General features: G+C 46.8%; 1 protein-coding gene and 1 non-coding gene across 2 annotated transcripts; both read right to left on the reverse strand.

The window, feature by feature from the left end:
* Window positions 1-2,155: 2,155 nt before the first annotated feature.
* Window positions 2,156-2,346, reverse strand: LOC114632215. The gene has a single exon (XR_003713057.1). It is a non-coding gene; the product is annotated as a U2 spliceosomal RNA (small nuclear RNA).
* A 6,798-nt stretch (window positions 2,347-9,144) lies between these two features.
* LOC114631979 (alanyl-tRNA editing protein Aarsd1) lies at window positions 9,145-18,301 on the reverse strand. The gene is made up of 12 exons (XM_028780354.1): window positions 18,218-18,301; window positions 17,963-18,094; window positions 15,844-16,003; window positions 13,979-14,036; window positions 13,281-13,437; window positions 13,070-13,186; window positions 12,763-12,893; window positions 12,398-12,464; window positions 12,161-12,252; window positions 11,510-11,564; window positions 10,566-10,660; window positions 9,145-9,344 (listed from the first exon to the last, which is right to left on the reverse strand). Exons 1-12 carry the CDS (start codon window positions 18,254-18,256, stop codon window positions 9,209-9,211), a joined length of 1,239 nt encoding a protein of 412 aa, XP_028636187.1. The 5' UTR covers window positions 18,257-18,301; the 3' UTR covers window positions 9,145-9,208.
* Window positions 18,302-19,006: the final 705 nt, after the last annotated feature.

Here is a 19,006-nt window from a genome sequence, read left to right on the forward strand (position 1 = left end):
TTGTTCCTTGACTATTTCCTTGTTTGTTCCTTAACCTAGAACTGACCTTCTTACTTGCATGTAATTAAAATGGTATAAAAGCAGATTGGGGAAAAAAAAATCGCCTCAGCCTTAGAACTGGCTGGGGTCATGCTACAGTGTTGTCTGTCTCTTTTCCTTTTAATCCTCACTCCTGCCCTGGAGAACCAGTTGTCTGACTGACTGAGCTGGCTTAGTCACCAGGCTTCTCAGTTAACAGCACTATGTGTGCCTGCCCTGGATGAAAGACCTCATGGTGACATTACATTGAAAGATTTCACATCTATAGTTCGATGGTGGAGTTATTTTTCCTGTCAGAATTGCCCAGAAGCCTCAAGGCTCCCAAGTTATTTATTTGACCTGGAGGAAGTGATGACGCTTTACGGGACAGGAAAGATACAAGCCAAGAAGCTTGTTTTTCTACAAGGTACCTTACTGAGCAGTCAGACGACCCAGTGGCTCAGTGAAGGACTTAGAAACCAGGCCGCTGCTTAGAGATGTGCCTCACAGCATGCTGGTACACATCTGCAGTCTCAGCATGAGGGAGATGGAGGCAGGGGGATCACTGAGAGTTCCAGACCATATCTGGGGTAGATATGGGATATCCTGACTCAGAAAGAAAAAGGGGAGGGGGTCTGGGGAGGTAGGGAGAGGGAGCAGACACATGCTCAGGCAAGCTCCTTCTCTCTCAGTATCCTTGCCTGTGAAAAATGGATAGCAATAGTGTTAGATTTTGGCGCGCAGCTTAGAGCAGACAACGCCAGACCAAACAGTTCCAAGGGGGAGGGGGGTTATTCAGGGCAGAGGGCAAAGGTGGGGGAGAGAAACGGGGGAAGATGGCAGAGAAAGAGGAGAGAGAGAGAAGTGGAGACCGGCCATGACCACGCGGAGACAGGGGGAAGGGAAGGAGGGAGAGGCGAGGGACAGAGAGAAGGGAGAAGCCAGACGTAAGAGAGCTAGAAAACAAGCGGCGCCTTTTATAGTGGGCAGGCCTACCTGGCTGTTGCCAGGTAACCGTGGGGCGGAGCATGCCTGGGTGTTGTCAGATAACCGTGGAGGTGGAGTTTAGACAGAATACTAACAAATAGGACCTACCCTTCAGGGGTCTTAGGAAGGTTAAATGGGTGTGTTTTGTGTTTGGTTTTGGTTTGTTTGACTGACTGCTTCAGTGGAGACAGGAAGCCCAGTACTCTGTGTATCCTAATCATACACTCCAACACTAAGCAAATGTCACACCCTCAAGATTTGTTTTGTGGGCAGTGGTGGCCCAAGCCTTTGATCCCAGCACTTGGGAGGCAGAGGCAGGCGGATTTCTGAGTTCGAGGCTAGCCTGGTCTACAGAGTGAGTTCCAGGACAGCCAGGACTATACAGAGAAACTCTGTCTCAAAAAACAAAAAAAAAAAAAAAAAAAAAAAACAAAAAAAAAAACCCAAAGATTTGTTTTGTTTTGAGCCAGGTCTCACTACGTTAGCCAAGCTGGTCTTGGACTTCTAAGTTTAGGTAATTATCCTCAGTCTCTTGAGCTCTGGAATCACAGCAGATGACCACTGTCCCTGGCTTACAAAGGTTTACCCATCTATGAATGAGAAAGAGCAGCCTCATGGAGTCCAAAGAAACAGCCCAGGTAGGCATGGTGGTGCACACTGTAGTCCTCTGCTGGGGAAGCAGAGGCAGGAGAATCTCAGTTTAGAGGGCTGACTGGCTTACAGAGTGAGGCATTGTCTGAAAATAGGAGATGAGAAGGGAGAGGAGGATAGGGGAGGGGAGGAGAAAGGAGAGGGGAGAGGCAGCAGCAGCCTCAAGGCAGCCTTATTTACCTTCTTATAGCTGCCACATTTGAAGGGTCATGGACGACCCAGTTTCTTCTAGGCTCTGAGCAACGTTGAGGCAATGTGTTTGCAGTTTGAGAATTTAAAGGAAAGGCTCTGGGTGGCCATCTTGCTGGAAAGAAACCAGCCAGCCTGTGTACATAGTTTAGTCTCTTCAGCACTAGTGGTCAGAATGCTGGAAACCAGGAGACCAAACCCCTTCACGCCTCTCCATGAACCCACAACTCTTCCCTGCCCGCTTCTCCTTAATAATAGTCTCCACTTCCCTGTTCTGTTTTCCTTTTTTATTTTATTCCAAAAACCCCCAACAGGGTGCACCGTTCCTGGAGGTACTGCAGTACCAGGTCGATGCGTGGAGTGGACGGAGCAAGCTCCTATTCCAACTCCTACTTCCAAAAATCCATTTAATATATTGTCCTCAGATAGAGGACGTATCAGATATTAAACTGAAAAGAACAGATACTACACTTGATCTTAGCCAAAAGGCTGAGAAGCAATTGTTTTCCTTAAAAAATTATTTTAGACTCATTTTATTTGTGTATGAGTGCTTATTTTATCTGTATAAATGTATGGGCACCATTTGTGTGTTCTGGTGCCCATGGAGGTCAGAAGAGGATACTGTCCCCTGGAACAGAAGTTCCTACCTTGTGAATGCTGGGAGCCAAACCCAAGCCCCTGCAAGAGCAACAGGTGTTCTTAATAGATGAGCTTCTTTCTCTCTCTCTCTCTCTCTCTCTCTCTCTCTCTCTCTCTCTCTCTCTCAATTCTTTTTCTTTCTTTCTTTTAAGAATTATTTATCTAGGCAGAGGCAGGCGGATTTCTGAGTTCGAAGCCAGCCTGGTCTACAGAGTGAGTTCCAGGACAGCCAGGGCTACACAGAGAAACCCTGTCTCGAAAAACCAAAAAAAAAAAAAATTATTTATCTAATTTATATATATGAGTACACTGTTGTTGTCTTCAGACACACCAGAAAAGAGCATCAGATCCCATTACAGACGGTTGTGAGCCATTATGTGGTTTGTGAGACTTGAACTCAGGACCTCTGGAAGAGCAGTCCATGGTCTTAACCACTGAGTCATCTCTCCAGTTCTGATTCTTTTTCTTTTTGACCCCACAGACTTAAGTGCGTTCACTCCCTCTGTGTTGGCTGGTCTTATGTAAACTTGACACACAAACTAGAGTCATCTGAAAGAAAGGAACCTCTACTGAGAAAATGTCTCCACAAGGTGCAGCTGTAAGGCACTGTCTTAGTGATTGATTCGGGGAGGGGAGCAGCCCATTGTGAATGGTACCACTCCTTGACTGGTGGTCCTGGGTTCGGTAAGAAACAGGCTGAGCAAGCCATGGGGAACAAACCTGTAAGAAGCACCCCTCCATGGCATCAGTATCAGCTCCTGTGACCAGATTCCTGCCTTGACTTCCTGACTGCTGACTTTCTTTTTTGTTTTTGTTTTTGGTGGTGGTGGTGGTGGGTTTTTTTGTTTGTTGTTTGTTTTTCTATTTGGTTTTGGTTTTTTTGAGACAGGGTTTCTCTGTGTAGCCCTGACTGTCCTGGAACTCACTCTGTAGACCAGGTTGGCCTCGAACTTAGAAATCCGTCTGCCTCTGCCTCCCAAGTGCTGGGATTAAAGGCGTGCGCCACCAATGCACGATGACTTTCTTCAGTGATGAATAGCAATATGGAAGTGTAAGCCAAATGAACCCTTTCTTTCCCAAGTATCTTTTCCTTTTGGATTACAACAATAGAAACCCAACCAAGATGCCCTTTCTCTTCTTGCCTTCCTCTCTCTCTCTCTCTCTCTTTTTTTCTCTTTCTTCCTTTCCTTCTTTTTGTATCGCCTTTCTCCTCCCCAGCTACAACTGCCTGGAGAACAGGGTCGGTCCACAACTGTATTACTTGTGATCTCGGGATCTTAGGACACACTCAGTCCAGGCCGAGTTCTCGATAAACGTCTAAGCGAATAAGCAAATGTTTTCTGGGCTCTGTCATTGTAGACACAAGTCAACCACAACAGCAAAAATACAAGTTGCCTTGCTGTAAAAGGAAAAAAGGCTTGTTCTGCTCACAGGCATGTTGGCTATTTCTTTTTGAGACTCCTTGGCTTTATATATTTTAATTGGCAAAATATTACATGTATTTACCACAAACCTTGATATTCTGAAATGTGTGTACACTGTAGAATGTCTCAGTGAGCTACTGTTTATATGAACCAACTTGCACACTATTTCTGTGCTGACAACATTTACTATTTATTCTCTTTACAAATCTTAAGAATCCAGCAGTGTTGACAGTGTGGCTCAGTGGAAAGCCCTTGCCTAGCAAGTGTGAAGCTCTAGGATTGATCCCCAATGCACTCCTCTCCCCTGGCACACCCCATGAGGCATTGTCGAACTCTTTATTCTGCCTCCCTAAAAAAGAAATATTGCTGAGCATGGGGGCTCATACCTTTAATGCCACCTTTAATCCCAGCATTTGGGAGCCAGACACTTTTGAGAGCAGCCTGGTCTAAATAATGAGCTCCAGGAATCCAGACTTCATAGAATGAGCCTGTCTTAAAAATAAACGACAAAATTAGTGCACGTACACATTCCTGTGTGAGTACAAGTTAAGTGTGTGTTTGTGTGCCCTCCTGTATACATTTATGTGGAGCCTGAAGCTAATGTCCTCCATCTTCCTCTGTTGATCTCCACCTCCTTAGTTTTTAAGGTGAGGTCTCTCATTGAACCTGGAGCTCACTGATTGGGCTAGGCTGACTGGCCACTGAGCTCCAGAGAATCCTCCTGTCTCTGCCTCCTAATATTTATGTGGGTGTGTGGCAAGTACTGGACTGAGCTATCTCCTCATACCATCGCCCTTTTTCTTGAGAACAAGGTCTTGTTTATATAGGCCAGAGAAGCTTCTAACTCAAGGCAATCCCCCTGCTTTGCTGTCATGAATGTTGGCAATTACAGGCATGTGCCACAACACCAGCTTTGTAAATTTCTATCCTTTGACTGTTCTTTGACCAACATCTACCCAGTGTCTGCCCTCCACCTTAGATTTGAGGTCCTCCATCTACCTCACTTAGATTTGAGGTTGATGGGGTTTCTGTGTGTTTGTTTTTCAGTTAGACACTCAGGACTTCAAATATCCTGAAGCTGGCATTTTAAGAAAACCAGGAAGCTGGCTTATGGTGGCTCACACCTTTGATGGGAACACTCCCAAGGCAGAGGCAGAAGGTCCTCTGAGTTCGAGGCCAGCCTGGTCTACAGAATGAGTTCCAGGATAGCCAGAGAAATACAGAGAAACCCTGTCTCGAAAAACAAACAAACAATCAAACAAACAAACAAAAGGCTTCAGCAGATGAGAGAGCTTCTTTAGCTCTGAGCACAGCCTGGGACTATCAGGGAAGACCTGCTCTTGCCTCTCAGAGTTGGAAGCCTGGTGTCCTGCTGGCTGACACTGCACAGAAGGTGTAACATTTTCCTAGAGAAAAAAGGGAATTCCTTCATCACTCCCCCTGAACAGCTAGGCTACCCTCTGCTGAGGACACCTTAGTCAGAGTTGACTCAGGTTCAGGAATAGAAAACACAGGCACTTTCTCCAAGAGTTTTTCTCATCAGAGTCTGTTTTCCCATCAGTGCCAGACAGGGCCCCAGAGTTTATTTAAGGTCTCACTGAGGGGGAAAAAAAAAAAACAGGCATTCTGGCATAGTGTGGTGGACTCATGGCTTTCCACCCAGGAACAAAGGGTGAGGTGGGGACGCGGGACATTTCTAACAACTGTCTGTCTCCTGCTCTGGGGACTCTTCCATTTCTCACACTCAAAGAAGACAGTTGTACCATAGCTTTGCTGAACAAAGTATGATCTCTATATGTAAACATAACTAATTCCTTTTAAGTTTTTAATACATACATTAAAAATATATGTATGGGGTTGGGTTTTTTTTTTGTTTTGTTTTGTTTTTTGGCTTTTTGAGACAGGGTTTCTCTGTGTATCTTTGGCTATCCTGGAACTCACTCTGAGACCAGGCTGGCCTCGACCTCAGGAATCCGTCTGCTTCTGCCTCCCAAGTGCTGGGATTAAAGGCATGCGCCACCATTGCATGGCCTAAAATAATTTTTAAAATTTTTTATATGCATATACTGCCTGTATGTCCATGTGAGGGTTCGGATCCCCTGGAACCAGAGTTACAGACAGTTGTGAGCTGCCATGTGGATGCTGGGAATGGAACTTGGGGAAGAGCAGTCAGTGCCTTTAACCACTGAGCCATCTCTCCAGCCCCCCTTTACATTTTTATTAATATGGGTGTCTTGTCTGGATGTGTGTCTGTGTATAATGTGCCTGGTGACCAAAGAAGCCAAAAGAATTAGATCCCCTAATACCATGACCACAGCTCCTATAGTTATAGCTGGTTACTACAGAGCCCACATGCGGGTGCTGTTGTGCTTTTTGGTGAACCTCATTAGGCAACAACAACCCCTTTCCTGAACACACAGTTCTTGACCCAGGCATTGGATTAGGAACCCTGTGACAGACTTGAGGGATGACGTCAGCTCACACTGCTTATTTATCCTGCTCTACACAACTAATTTCTGTTTTCATGTAATTTGTCCCTGTGTTTATGTCTCTTCCTAATTGAGTTATTTCAGAAAGTTCCTTCTCTCTTAGGACACTATGCTGATGTCCCCAAGTTGAGGTCAAGAAACGAGGCCAGGGAGTGCCTTAGCAGTAAGCCACGTTTGCCCAGCAAGGTAGGTTTATGACCTGTTCTGAAGTGAGCCCAAGTTTGAATAAACCATTCATGCTCCAAGTGAACAGAGCCCACCTGAGTGATGCTGAGCAAATGGCCAGTTGGCCGTTGTCTTATCACTCCTATGGTCTCAGTGCTGGGTCCTCACATCCTAGCTCCCCAGTGAGGTACACAGGGGCTGAAGAAGCCTTCAGGATATGATTATGTGATGCGGGCAGGACACTCGTGCATGTAATTGGTACCCTGTTAAGAGGTCCAGGGGGCTAAGCTGGCTCACTAGGTAAAAGTGCTTGCTGCAAGCCAGATGATTTGACTTCAGACCCCCAGATCCCACATAAAAAGCCAGGTTGGGGTTAGCAAGATAGCTCTGCATGTAAAGGCACTGGCCTCCAAGATTGTCAACCTAAGTTAAGTCCTCAGAACACACATGGTAGAGTGAACTGATTCACACAAGTTGTTCTGTGCCATCCACAGACTTGACACACACACAGACAAAAGAAATACATATATTTTATTTATTTTAGACATTGTAAACCAACCAAGCAAAGAAAGACAAAAATAAAACAAACAAAAAAAAGCATGCCAGGTAGTGATGGTTTTTGTCTTTAATCCTCTCAGAAGGCAGAGGCAAGTGGATCTCTGTGAGTTCAAGGCCAGCCTGGTCTACATAGTGAGTTCCAAGGCAGCCAGGGAGGGCTACATGGAGAAACTCTGTCTCAAAAACAAACAAAAATTATAAACAGGCAGGACACAACAGCATGCATCTGTAATCCCAGTACTTCTATGGTGAGATGGGAGGCAGAGACAGGACACACACACACACACACACACACACACACACACACCATATAACCATACACACGGACACTGCACATATAACATACATGTGTACCTGCACTTACACGCATGCCATACAAATAGGTCTGAAGAACTGGGGAGTTAGTTGTTGACAAAGCTGTTGTCTTAAAGTCTTGAGGACTTAACATGATTCTGAGAACCCATGTTTAAAAAATTAGGCTTGGTATGGTGACTTTGTGGCCAGCCTGGTCTACATAGTAAGTTCCAAGATCATCAGGGCTACACAGAGAAACCCTGTCTCAAAAAAAAAAAAAAAAAAAAAAGGCGGGGAATGGTGGTGCATGCCTTTAATCCCAGCACTTGGGAGGCAGAGGCAGGCGGATTTCTGAGTTCGAGGCCAGCCTGGTCTACAGAGTGAGTTCCAGGACAGCCGAGACTACACAGAGAAACCTTGTCTCGAAAAACAAAAACAAAACAAAAAGGCATAAGCTTAAGTGCATGCTTGTAACCTCAGGCTGGGGAGGCAAAGACAGGGCTCACTGACCAGCATAGCCTACTTAGTGAGTTCCAGGATAGTAGAGATGCTCTTCAATAATAAGTGAGTAAGTATTTTAAACGGTGAATGGTGTAGTGACAATTTTGAAATTTTAGTTTCTTTAAAAAACACAGAAATAGGGCTGGATGGCTCAGCAGTTAAGAGCACTGGGGTCCTGAGTTCAATTCCCAGCATGGTGGCTCATGACCATCTGTAATGGAATCTGATGCCCTCTTCTGTCACATAGGTGTACATGCAGATAGAGCACTTGTATACATAAAATAAATAAAATCTTTTTAAAAATTAAAAGAAAAACAAACCACAAAAATACTATATGTTTTGGTTTTAATCCCAAGTGTCAGATATGGGTCTGGTTTGCAGCAGCTGACTATGATTGCCTCAGGCTCTAGCAGTGGCATGAATTTAGTCAGATAGTTTCTGCAATTGTGTGACATTTGAAATTCGACTCTTCAGAGGGCCCGAGAGGCAGGTGATTGTTTTTGTTAGTTTATTAAGTAGTCATGCACAAAGAAGAAACAAGAAGAAATTAGATATCCTGACTGCAAAGATTAAACTTGCCCTAGGAACTCATCTCCTAATCAGTAGGAAGTAGTCTAATGATGACACTGCCTTTTTCAACCCCTGATTTTCTCTTCAGGAATCTTTTCTTCCCTGTCTATCCTTTTGTCTCTCCTACCTAGTGTTAAGGGGCTCAAAGGGTGGAAGAGGAGGAGTGGTGAAGGGTAGAAGAAAGAAGAACCCACAAAGTAGCCAAAGACCAGTAACAGGATAGTACCTTGAGGACAACTGCTGTTATCTCCATACATGTGTTCATTCATGTACACACATGTTCACACATGTACACACACACACACACCATAAAACCAAGGTCTGAAACCTGGCAGCCTATGCCCATAGTCTCAGCACTCAGGTGGCTCAGAAAGACTGTCTCAAAAACAGAAGACAAAATAAAGCAAGGAGATTTGGATGAGGCTAAGCCTTGGGTCAAGTCTTGCACTACCCATAAGCAACTATACCACGGCATGAAGCTTTAGAAAGGACCTAGATCAGTACCTTTCACTGACTTAATGTCCACTCATGGAGGTTACACCTAATGGGGGCAAGTTAGAAACCACTCACACAGGTGCTAATCACTTCGGCACACTGGAACACATGTGCAGATTACACTAACATAAACACACTAACATAAACGGCAGTACACAATCATGTTTGAGTCACGATATTTTACTGTCCGAGAGATTGCTGTGGTCACAGGGATGACATCCTGGCCCCTCACTCTTCAGCACTCTGTGTGCTGACATAGTCCTGCAGAAGCGCCTGCACCTCTGCCCGTCGGCTCATCTTGGTGGCCTTGCCCTGGAAGCGGCCTTTCTTCCCTGCTCCTTTGCCTTCCAAGACTTCAGCCACCCTAGAGAATGGGAGATGGTTACAGAGACGGTGCCAAACCGACTATAGGCCACCCGAGGCTGCCTGTTAGGAGTCTCCATTATAAATAACTATGTTTTCCTTTGATGTTTCCAAGGAACACATATTCCAGAGAGCCAATGATGACTGAAAATTCTAATGCCCAAAAGAACAAGAGTCACATACCTCTGAATGTAGTTAAAACAAGAAAATAAACCAGGCATGGTGGTCCATAGTACCACCATGATCCTAGTACTTAGGAGGCAGATCTCTGAGGTCCAGGCCAGCCTGGTCTACAGAGGGAATTCCAGGACAGCCAGTGCTACACAGAGAATCCCTCTCTCAAAAGAAAAGAGGAGAGAGAGAGAGAGAGAGAGAGAGAGAGAGAGGCAGAACTGGAAAGGAGAGCAGACGGGCTCTGCAGGACTCAGAGCTCAGGGATAGCAACTAAACACAGGCAAGGGCACAATACCACATGTGCATTCTTTACGCAGTGAGCTCCAGGTTCCTGGCTTTGGGAGCTGTCACCCATGCTGGGTTGGGCTTTGATGACACAACTATCTTTGAGTAATTTTTGCTCCTATAAGTAACCCAGTAAAACCAAATACGGCTTTGCTGTTACCTGTACTTTGGTCTGGTTTTGGATCCCAATCTGAGGTAAGGAAACATTTGTTCCCATTCCCCAGGAACAGTGTCAGACAAGACCTAGCTTTAGGACTGTGGTTCTCAACCTGTGGTCACCGCCCCTTTGGGGGATAAATGACCCTTCCACAGGAGCCACATATCAGATATCCTGCTTATTGGCTATTTATACTAAGATTCATAACAGTAGTAAAATTATAGTTATGAAGTAACAACAAAATAATTTTATGGCTGGGGGGGTCACCACATGAGGAACTGTATTAAAGGGTCACAGCATTAGAGAGCTTGAGAACTGCTGCTTAGCATCAAATTTTCTGTTAAAAAAAAAGAAAGAAACAAACAAACAAAAGCCCCATGCTTTCGTCTCCTTCTGCCCCTTTAACTGTGAGAGCTCAAGTGCATGATAAAGGTCCCTCATCTGTCAGTCTAGGCGTGCCTGTGTCAGACCACATCTGCTCGGCCTGCCTCACATGCCTCTGTGAACCAAGGACATTACAGACGTGATACCCTGCTAAGCAGCACAAGGCTGTATCAGTTTGCCGAAGTACACAACTTCCCACCTCCCAGGAGCCACTCACATTACCTGGGCCCCAGGGTCTCCACAGCCTCTGCCGAGCCTGCCAGTAAGAAGAGCCCAGCACCTTTCTCATCCCCCACAGTTAAGAACACGAGGGTCTCCTAGAAGGTAAGACAAGGAGATGAGCACACATGGGGTCCACTCCCCTAAGCCCTGTGTCAAGAACAGACAGTCCTATTAACCACAGAGAAGTCACTGATGGTGATGTCGCAGCCTTCCACTCTGGCATGCTGGGCCGCTAAGCTTATGAGAATGGCCAGGAGGTTAAACACTAGGCAGATGCAAATGGCCACCGACCATACTGGGTAAAAGATAGCTTTCACCGTCTCACTTCCATCACCCTGTCCTGCCTGTACCAAACCACACACCCGGTCCACCATTGCCTATACCACCAAACCACTTCTTTCTGCTGGCCACTCTGCTCCTTGGCTACCTGAATACCTCTAAGCCAGCTCTGCAGCCTGGCCCTGAAGCCGCTCATTCTCTTATTTAAGTAATGTGTTCTACCTCCAGTATTAACCACTCCAAATTACAAATACTGAAGACACATGTCTCTCTCTGTGAGACTCAGCGCTGTGTAAAGAGCAGAACTACAAAGAGACCTGAGGCTTGAGCCCCAGAAGGCATTCTGTAAAGGGTTTGAAGTAAGCGCAAAAGAAACCTGGCAATCTCCTATGTGGACTATTAGGATCAAGAAAGGCAGAGAGACTGCGGCAGAGACCCTCGGAGGCGCTCACCAACCTGAGATTCTCTCAGCATACAGATCCACGTGCCTTTCAAGCTTTCTTAACAGCAGAAATTGTTCTCTGCTAGTGCTTGGAAAACAAGCTGAATAAAATGTTCTCAACTCTTCTTGTGATAACCCGAAGGGACTTTGGCTAAGCTAACTCCCTCATTCATACCTCCCAGGGCCTCTACATTATGGAGGAGGATTCTAATGTCCCTCTTACCTCCGACCCAATCTCATTGGCAATGATATTCATGAATTCAGAATCACCCTCTTTCCTACGACAAAGGACACAGACATGAGACCCAGGGTGAAGCGGTGCTGTGACACTGTAAGAGGCCGGGTTCCTCCTCTTGAGGCAGGTCTACACCGGACAGTTCTCATTGTTTCCTGTTTGAGTGCACAAAATCCCAGAGCCCTTAGCATAGAGAAGATGCCCTCAGCCTCATCAGCTTATACCCATGGCTCCCCAATATACTGGCAGATCGGACAGGTGGTAAGGAATCCCAGGAAAGGAGCCAATGAAACCTACAGAGTCGCTGGGCGGTGGTGGCGCACGCCTTTAATCCCAGCACTTGGGAGGCAGAGGCAGGCGGATTTCTGAGTTCGAGGCCAGCCTGGTCTACAGAGTGAGTTCCAGGACAGCCAGAACTACACAGAGAAACCCTGTCTCAAAAACCAAAAAAAAAAAAGAAAGAAAGAAAGAAAAAAAAGAAACCTACGGAGTCACAGTGAAGGTGCTACTATCAAACCCAGAAGTCAGCAGCACCCTTCCTGGGGTCTGCGCACTAGTAAACCAACCACTTAGCAACCCACACCCCACTATGCACTGCACTGTGCGGAGAGGCTGAGACCTGGGCCTCTCATTTCTCACCTGTGTAGTGTGACCACACTTCCCCAGGCTGGGCTGCTCCTGAGGCTGTGGGCAGTGTGCACAGCCAGGTCTCTAAGGAGGTTCAGGTTGTTCTGAAATGGATATGAGAACTCAGACATGTGGAAAAGATAACGGCACCATCGTCTCTCCTCCTGTGCTGCCCTCAAACCCTCTTGAAAATCCACACGTGGCTCAGGCAAGGGGCCCAGGCCCTCTCACTCCCCACAGATCAGTCACCTTCTGCAGGAGCTTGGTGGCATTCTGCAGCTTTCTCACTGCTTCCACATGATCCTCCGCCCCACACCTGTAAGACAACAGTTGATGGAGACACCAACTACCCAGGCCCTTCCTTCCGCAGCTTGGGACAGAGACCAATGATACCCTCCTTGCTGGGATACCTTCCTCAAGATGTGAACATTCGAAGAGGCTCTTAAGCAACTGGGAGACAGGATACAGGACTAAAGCATTCTGTGGGGATCTGAGCTGCTGTTTGGAGCACCTGACCAGCCAGAGCAGGTCACTCTGTCTTTCCAGGTGTAAATGCAATGCCCCAGGGGTACAGGCCTTGGGGAGGTGGGGTCAGGGGTGGCGGCGGGGCATACTTAAGCAGTGAGGTCAGGGCCTTTTCACTTCTATGACTTCGCTCCATCCACTTCAGTACCCGGTTCCCAGCCAGAAATATCAGATTGCTTTTGTTCTTTTTCCCTTTCTCAGTGCCCAGTATCTTAATGACCTACACCAAGGAGGTAACAGACACATACACACCACAGTGGGTCTTAGGACATAAAGGCAAGAGAGACCAGACCCCCTCTTTAGCTCTGAAGTAACAAAGGAGAAACTCACCTACCACTCCCAGCCATGCTCCCCAACACCCTGTCCTCAAACACTCCATAGCCCTTCCTCGCTTACCTGAAGGTCACTGAGATTGCTCACGTGTGTCCCACAGCACATGTTGGAATCAATACCCTCGATGGTAACAACTCTAATGGGCCCAGCATGATCATCGGGCAAACCCCGGCCCCTCACCTGGAATAGAGGGACGATAACAGGGCTCTCTGAAATTCGATGAGGAGCCCTTGGAGAGCCACTCTGTGGAAACTGGTGTCGGCTCTCTCCTCACCTGCTCCACCTCAGGGTCATCTAGGCTCAGCTCCCGCACACTCACAGGCAGCCGGTCTCGGATTTTCTGATTGACACTCTGCTCGATGGCAGCCACCTGCTCAGCAGTCACAGAAGGGCTGTCCAATTCAATCACACTCCGGAGTCTCCCTAATTCCCTGCCAGAAAAAGCAGCGCGGGCAGAGCATGCTGGGAGCTCGTGAGGCATGCTCACGCTAAGCCTGAAAGTGCATGCCCGGAATCCTAATGCTTGGGAGACAGAGGGAGGGCTGGACTTTAAGGTCGCCTGCAAATACACAGAGTGCAGGTTCCTATAACAAAAGGGGTGGGGGCCACACTCAGGAGGCTAACTGCTGTGAATTCAAGGCCAACCTCAAACTACAAAGCCAGCCTGGGTTATTTAGGAAAAAAAAAAGCACATAAATGATTTTATCAGACTCACACACAAAACAAACAAACAAATCTCATAGGTAGAGACTGGCATTCCCACTTTACGAAGGAAGCACAAGAACAGGACCGGGCTCCAAACTCTATGTGCTTTCCCAATCAAAGGCAGATGCCTGTCTTATGTTTCTCCTAAGAGACACAAGAGCATCCATGACCCAATCTTCAAGAGAAGACAGGCACCTTGAATCCTGTCCTGTCCTGTCCTGTCCTTTCCCAGCACTGGGACCCATCACATCGTGTGCCTCTACTCACCATGACGTTGTCTTCAGCCCGAAGAGGAGGTCAGCAACAGCGGTGATGAGATGTTGCCCTGAGCCAAGCGCGGAACAGGAGCAAAGTGAGAAGCCCAGCTACACATTTCATGATGTCATCTCAGAAACTCACCAAAGGCCGGACAGGCATTTTTCACTGAAAACCATAAGGGCTGGAAGTCTGGCTCAGTGACAGAGTGCTTGCCTAGTAAGTATACGGTCCTAAGTCAATTCCCAACACTGAGGAAGGGGTGGAGGTGGGGGCAGGAGATAGATAGATAGATAGATAGATAGATAGATAGATAGACAGATAGACAGATAGATCAGCTTGAGAATTCTCCCTGCAGCTTTACAACGCGACTTCACAATAGCTTGCCAAGGCAAAGGATCTCCTCAGAAGCGAAGTCTGAGTTGGAGTTCTGGTGTGTGGCGTTCCTTCATCTGACAAATATTCACTGAATGCCTACCATATGTAGAATGCAGAGCTCGACTTCTGAGGTGCACCTGCACTCCTGACTGATGAGGGGGAAGAGGACAGGAAGAAAAGGGAGAGGAAGAATTAAGTAAAGAATTGTCAAAGCCTTGAGGAGGAAAGAGGTGTGATATGTGCCAGTAGTCTGTTCCAAAGGATGGGTGCAATGGGGGGTGCAGACAGCTAGCTGTGGGGGGATCCTGATGAGATCAGAACACACAAGCAGCCACAGCAGGTCTGTAGGCCTTGGTAACGAAACTAGCTTTACACATAGGAACTACAGGAAGACTCTGAAGAACAAGGGAGTGAGGTGATCTCATTTTTTTTTTTTTAAAGGAGTGTTGAGACTGCTCTGTGACAGAGGGCTCAGCTACCACAGGCAAGGCCCTGGGTCTGATCTCCAGCAGTGTAAGGAAATAAAAGGATTGCTCTATGGCCCCAGATTTAGTCCTTAATGTGAGGAAAAGAAAAGGCTGTTTGGGCTGTTGCGTAGGCACAGAGGAGCAAGGAGCAAGACTGCACGTGAGGGAAACAGCCACAGGTCCACAGAAAGATGGCGAGCCTGGGACTGGGACTACTGCGGGGGGCAGAAGTAGAAAGATAATTGAGGATAAATGGAGACATTTGGTGACTGACTCCCTGTCACCGGTGAGGCATCTGGAATGATCTGGATGGCTGAGGAGATGCTGAAGAATGACCTAAGAAACTGAGGAGACACTGTAGGTGACTGGGAAGACGCTGTGGGTGACTGGGGAGACACTGTGGGTGACTGAGGAGATGCTGAAGACCAGCAGGATATTAAAGCAAGTCAGGAGAATTCATTTTGGAATATTATGAATTTGAAAATCTACAAGACATCCAGATAGAGACATCAAGTGAGACTACTAATTAGCAGTAACTGGGTAGGCATGGTATGCTTGTAACCCAATATTCAGGAGGCAGGAGGTCAGTCTAATTTACATATTGAGTTTTGGGCCAACCAAGGCTACATGGGAAAACATTGTCCCCCCCCAAAACCAAGAAAGGGCTGGCAAGATAGCTCAGTGATTAAGGATTTGTCTGACAACCTAAGATCAACCCCCAGGACCCATATTGTTGAAGGAGAGAACTGATCCCCACAAGTTGTCCTCTGGCTTCCACAGGCATAATACATCATGTGCACACCCCATTCCCTGAGAAATTAAATTTAAAAAAAATTAAAAAGGAGAAAAAAAGGCCAATAGTTCTTTTAGAACTTTAATGTTCATGTTGTTTTCACAATGTTCATTGCACACTGGCTGGATCAAAGCTGGTTCTCAGGATGTTGATCCCGAGAACTGAAATCCCAGCTCAGTCATTGTGACATGGCTATTCACAGCCCATCTTCCTGGATGTCCCCATCCTGTGGCCCTTACCTGAATGCTGCTGCATGTGGTCAAACCTCCGCTCCCAGTCCACCCGGACCTGGACTTGACTCCCAGGGGACAGAGGTGTCTGGGTGAAGTGATCAGCCTGGGCCCCACGACGGGTCACCCTCAGCACAGAGATGTCATTGATGGTACCTCGGTCATCAGGCTGGAGGAAAGAAGTAATCAACCTGGGCTCACCCTACCTAGATGAGAAAAGCCTCTAAGGGAAGCTCTCAGAGAGACAGACCCAGAGCTTCCTAGGGGACAACTTCAAGTGAGGTGGGCCCACTTAATTCCATGACAGGATTCTCTGGCCTCGATTTGAACACACACACACACACACACACACACACACGACAGAAGAGCAGCATTAAAACAAAAGGAATATGTACAGCACTGAAGATTTTAGTAAAACTCAAAAGATCCAAATCCTTACTGTTGGCAGCTTAAATTAATGGTTCTCAACCTGGGGGTCACGACCCCTTGGGAGTTGTTGACCTTTTCATCAGAGTCATATATCAGATATCTCGCATACCAGATGTTTACATCTCAATTCATAGCAGCAAAATTTCATTATGAAGTGGTAACAAAATAACTTTATGGTTGAGCTGCACCAGAACAGGAGAAACTCTATTAAAGGGCCACAGCATTAAGAAGGTTGAGAACCACTGGCTTGGATTATCTTTAACAGTGTTCCTGCCTTTAACTACTCAGTCCTCAGCATTGACACCAGGATTAGATTGAACAATGTCCACTCATCATTTAGAAAAGTATCAAGTGCCAGCTGCTACAAGCCATCCAAATCACAACATGTAGATAAGACACATAGATCACACCACAGAAACTCAAACTAAAGAGACCTAGTAATAGTCTGGGAAATCGGGAAAACTGAAGGAAGTAATGTCTAATAGGAAAGGTTCAGGGCTAGTAGGATGGCTCACAGGTTAAAGGTACTTGCTGCCAAACCTAATGTCCTGAGTTGGAACCCTGGGACCTGGGTAGAAGGAGAAAATCAACTCCCACAAATCCTCTGACACACACACCACACACACACACACACACATACACACACACACACACACACCAGCACATACACATACACAAACAAATAATAAAAATTAAATGAATAAATGCAATTTTAAAAATAATAAAAAGAGGCACTCTACAGACACTGGGGGGGGGGGAGTCAAGGGTTTTCTTTGGCAGATCAGATTCGAGATGTGGGGAAATAGGAACTGATGAAAAATAAAGAGCAAAACCTGAGGCTTTCCCCTCCCACAGATCTACCGAATTCTTCCCTGCCTCAGATCCTCCCCAGCTCGCTGGTTCCTGAATGGAGCCTGTATCTTCGCATATCCTCCAAGGCCCTCTGAACTAGCAGCAATCACCTTTCCAAGGCTCTCTAGCTTGTGTCAACATGCACAAGCTCCTATCATGCAATGCTTTGTTTACAGCTAGGTTGATTCAGCAATTCTTTCAGGCTTCACTGTCCATGTTTATGCTATCAACCTGGCTGGTAAGACCCCTCCTATAACGGTGGCTCTCTTCTTTTTGTAAGCTGTAGCTAGGCTCTCCTTCAGCACTTAAAAGTCCGCTCTGAAACTCAATGCCCCTCTTCTGAACTCTCCGAGCAGCATCTTAGTCCCTGTAAAATGCCTCGTGCTGATTGCCATCCCAGGGCCTCTGCACAGCTATTCTGTCTACCTGAACTATTTCTCTTGCCCCAGAACCACTAAATAGCTGCACTGCCTCACCCCTTCCCTTCACAGACAACTACCGGGTAGTCAGAAGGCTCTCTACAAAGGAGAGGGTTCCACCACTCTTTCCCTTTACCCAGCCTATTTCTAGGGACATTATCATTACTTATACTTGGCATATGGGGTTGTTTGTAATAAGCACTCCACGTGTATTTAGAGGCATTGTCCTGTTCAGCCTATCTCCAGGGCCTGGAATATGACACACTGCATGTGTCTTTCTACATAAGCATGTGCTGAATGAATAATGCAATGAACTAACGTCCCTCTGAGACACTGAGGCTGAGAAAGGGTGAGCGCATTTTTCTGCAGGAGCAAACTGGAATGTGGGGGTTCCTGGGAGGGGGTCGGGCTGAGGCTGCTCCTAGTACCTGGCCCCCGCCTTCAGGGAACAGCAGCGTGTCTTCTAGAACCACTTGGAAACCGTTCAGCACTTCTTTCTTGCCGCCGCTCGCGTCCGTCTGTAGCTCGGCGGGACGGCAAGAGACCACGGTGGTGGTGAACTGCGCAGAGAGAGGGGTGCGAGCTTTATCCCTCTTACGCCGAGACTGGAGCCTGCAGCCACCATCCCTACCACACCCTCCATGGCACCCTCGGTCTCAGGACCCTCGCCCACCGGTTCGCACCTCCCGTGCGTAGCTGTCGCGCTGACACAGGAACGCCATCGCGGTCTCCTAGGCCTGAGAGACAAACGCGCGCAGAAAAGCCGGGCGGCGGACGGCGAGCGATATGGGTCAAATTTTCTTAAGCGTTACCGCGCTCAGCATGAAGGGATATGATTTGCCCGAATTTACTAAAACTGCTGTGGGTGTTGTGTTGTTTTGTCACCGTCTTGAGACTGAAAAACCACAAAACTAAATTCACAGCTCGAACTAAGACGCTCTTCAGCTAGCTCTTGGGGCCTTGCAGGGGCCCTGCTGCACGGTGGAAACCAGAGGAGCTGGACAGAAATACACAAAGTGTGTGTGTGTGTGTGTGTGTGTGTGTGTGTGTGTGTGTGTGTGTATGTGTGTGTAATTTTATTTAAAACCAATACCCATAATATTTCATCATGTAACTTTTTTTAAACTGAAGAAAAGAAATTTAACTCACAAAGCTCAGAAACCTATGTTTATGATAATTTGGATAGTTTGGGGTGTTTTTTTTGTTTTGATTTTTGATTTTTTGTTTTAGTTTTGTTTTGTTTTTGAGACAGGGTTTCACTGTATAACTGTCCTGGCTGTCTTAGAACTTGAATTGTAGAACAGGCTGGCCTTGAACTCACAGAGATCCTCCTGCCTGTGCCTTCAAGTGCTGGGATTAAAGGCATTCACCATGACTGCTCAGCGATAATTTGGATTTTTAAAATATTTTATTTCTACTTATGTGTATGAGCACCAAGTTTCAGGTGGTTGTGAGCCTCCTGGTATGGGCAC

Source organism: Grammomys surdaster, unplaced genomic scaffold, assembly GCF_004785775.1.
Source record: "Grammomys surdaster isolate TR1022 unplaced genomic scaffold, NIH_TR_1.0 371, whole genome shotgun sequence".
Classification (NCBI taxonomy): domain Eukaryota; kingdom Metazoa; phylum Chordata; class Mammalia; order Rodentia; family Muridae; genus Grammomys; species Grammomys surdaster.

Excerpts from the sequence above, each read along its gene's own strand:
- LOC114631979 (XM_028780354.1), bottom strand. The coding sequence starts at position 18,256 with ATGGCGTTCCTGTGTCAGCGCGACAGCTACGCACGGGAG. Across the intron at positions 13,187-13,280 it reads ATGACCCTGAGGTGGAGCAG|GTGAGGGGCCGGGGTTTGCC; the intron begins GTGAGGAGAGAG and ends CCTCTATTCCAG. Across the intron at positions 9,345-10,565 it reads GTGGAGACCCTGGGGCCCAG|GGTGGCTGAAGTCTTGGAAG; the intron begins GTAATGTGAGTG and ends CCCATTCTCTAG.